The 1,733-nt window shown below is 40.8% G+C and overlaps 1 protein-coding gene across 1 annotated transcript; it reads right to left on the reverse strand.

Moving 5' to 3' along the window:
- Positions 1-692: 692 nt before the first annotated feature.
- LOC107190461 (allergen Api m 6-like) lies at positions 693-1,346 on the reverse strand. The gene is made up of 3 exons (XM_015579263.1): positions 1,267-1,346; positions 1,093-1,199; positions 693-1,024 (listed from the first exon to the last, which is right to left on the reverse strand). The coding sequence occupies exons 1-3, from the start codon at positions 1,316-1,318 to the stop codon at positions 929-931; spliced, it is 255 nt and encodes an 84-aa protein (XP_015434749.1). The 5' UTR covers positions 1,319-1,346; the 3' UTR covers positions 693-928.
- Positions 1,347-1,733: the final 387 nt, after the last annotated feature.

Below are 1,733 nucleotides of genomic sequence, written 5' to 3' on the forward strand. Positions count from 1 at the left end.
AAGTGAGGACTACATGATGGCTAGGTCCAAACGGCTTTTATGGCCTTATAGAATTCAAATGAACACACAGCAATCGCTGTTTGTGCCTCTACCAAAACCGAATATTACAATTGAATCACGTACCGAAAGTAACGTGTTCCGTCGTAGACCCGAAACGACGGCTTTAGAATCTGACATTACCGTTATCTTTTATTATTTTATTTCCTTCGTTCAAGCAATGTCAATTTCGTTGACACAAAGAGAGTCATAGATAAAAGGAGCGAACATTTGGTCTGCAGTCCGCCACATGCGCTCGGTAACCTGGGACCCATCCGCGCCGGGCCTTACCGGGGCGCGCTGACTCGCAGACAATACGGCTATAAACCCTACCGTTGAGAGACTCGAAGCTTCGTCGCGGTCAACTCGCACCGTGACCACGTGCGCGATATTTTACCGACGTCCGCTTCACCCTGAAGGAGAGGTTTTCCACCTCCACGTCACTTGGAAAAACCGAGAAATTTGCTTTCCCCTTCAGGGCATAACCAATAAGGAAGCGAGGTTTGGTAACGCCTTCAGCGAATTTAGAGGAAGCGACGACACACGAAAATCAGACTCAAACCAGAACTCACCCGGTGAACATCACACACACACACACACACACACACAAACGCGCGCACGCACGCACACAAACACACAACTTGTAAATACAGTCATTACGAAACAATCTAAGTGTGCTTTATTTTCGGTTTCAAAATTCTAAAGATCGTGTAACGGTTCGGCAATTAAGTGCGAACATTGCACGACCTAACATAACGAAATGTTTCTAAAGATTCTTTTAAAATGTACAACTTTGTTATTCTCGAAACATTCCTTTCACTTTTAAAAAGAATATCATTTCTTGGAGACACTCTCGGTGATGACTTTATAAATCCACTTTTTAACATGATAATTAGTTAACATGATTACATTTACACTTCTGAATACATCTGCCCTTTGGGCTGCTCCTAATCAGACCTTTTCTGCACACGCATCCCGGTTCGCAGATCTGAAATACAAGTTACATTACAATCTGTTTCGAACGTAAACGTTGACTGAAAAAGTAACGTTACTAACTAGAGGGCAGATCGGGTTTTGATTTTGGCAGGTTGCTTGGCAACGTCCACCACATTCGGACCAGACCTCGTTCCTCGGGCATCTTTTACGTTCCTCGCTCAAAGCCGCTGTGATATATTGATGTTTTTTTTTAACGATTTTGCTTTATAAAAAAGAAGCATCTGCGATACTTACCAATGGAAAACACTGCCAAGACGACAAACAAAGTGAAGAACAAACGAGACATCTTGGTCTGATAGATTATTCGAGGGATACTTCTGTTGAATATGTCGATGAATTCAACACCGACGCTTTTATACGCCAATTCCGTGTTATCTTTGCGAGTGCGTATGTTTGAACAGACGCGCGGTGCAAACAGCAGGTTAAGACATCACGGTACTTTCATTGTCTATTCGTATCGTTCACAACAAATGTAATAAGGCGAACAAATTTTATTATTCGAATAAATCTCCGTGTTTATCATTTTAGCAAACATCGTACAATCGCTTTCATTTTATTATTTCAATAAATCGTGCCGTTCGCTTATATTCGCGAATTCCGTCGTACCATTCCTGATCAATTTACTATGTAGATACTATATAATAACATTGTTATGACAATAATTAATTCCAAAAAATTATAAAATAATTATTAACTATTTT

This window comes from Dufourea novaeangliae, unplaced genomic scaffold, assembly GCF_001272555.1.
Source record: "Dufourea novaeangliae isolate 0120121106 unplaced genomic scaffold, ASM127255v1 scaffold199, whole genome shotgun sequence".
In the NCBI taxonomy this organism is placed as follows: Eukaryota; Metazoa; Arthropoda; class Insecta; order Hymenoptera; family Halictidae; genus Dufourea; species Dufourea novaeangliae.

Bases quoted from the DNA above. Each gene is read 5' to 3' on its own strand.
- LOC107190461 (XM_015579263.1), bottom strand. From the start codon at position 1,318: ATGTCTCGTTTGTTCTTCACTTTGTTTGTCGTCTTGGCAGTGTTTTCC. The intron at 1,200-1,266 runs GTAAGTATCGCA...AATATATCACAG, and splicing joins CTTGGCAGTGTTTTCCATTG to CGGCTTTGAGCGAGGAACGT. The intron at 1,025-1,092 runs GTTAGTAACGTT...CTTGTATTTCAG, and splicing joins AAAACCCGATCTGCCCTCTA to ATCTGCGAACCGGGATGCGT.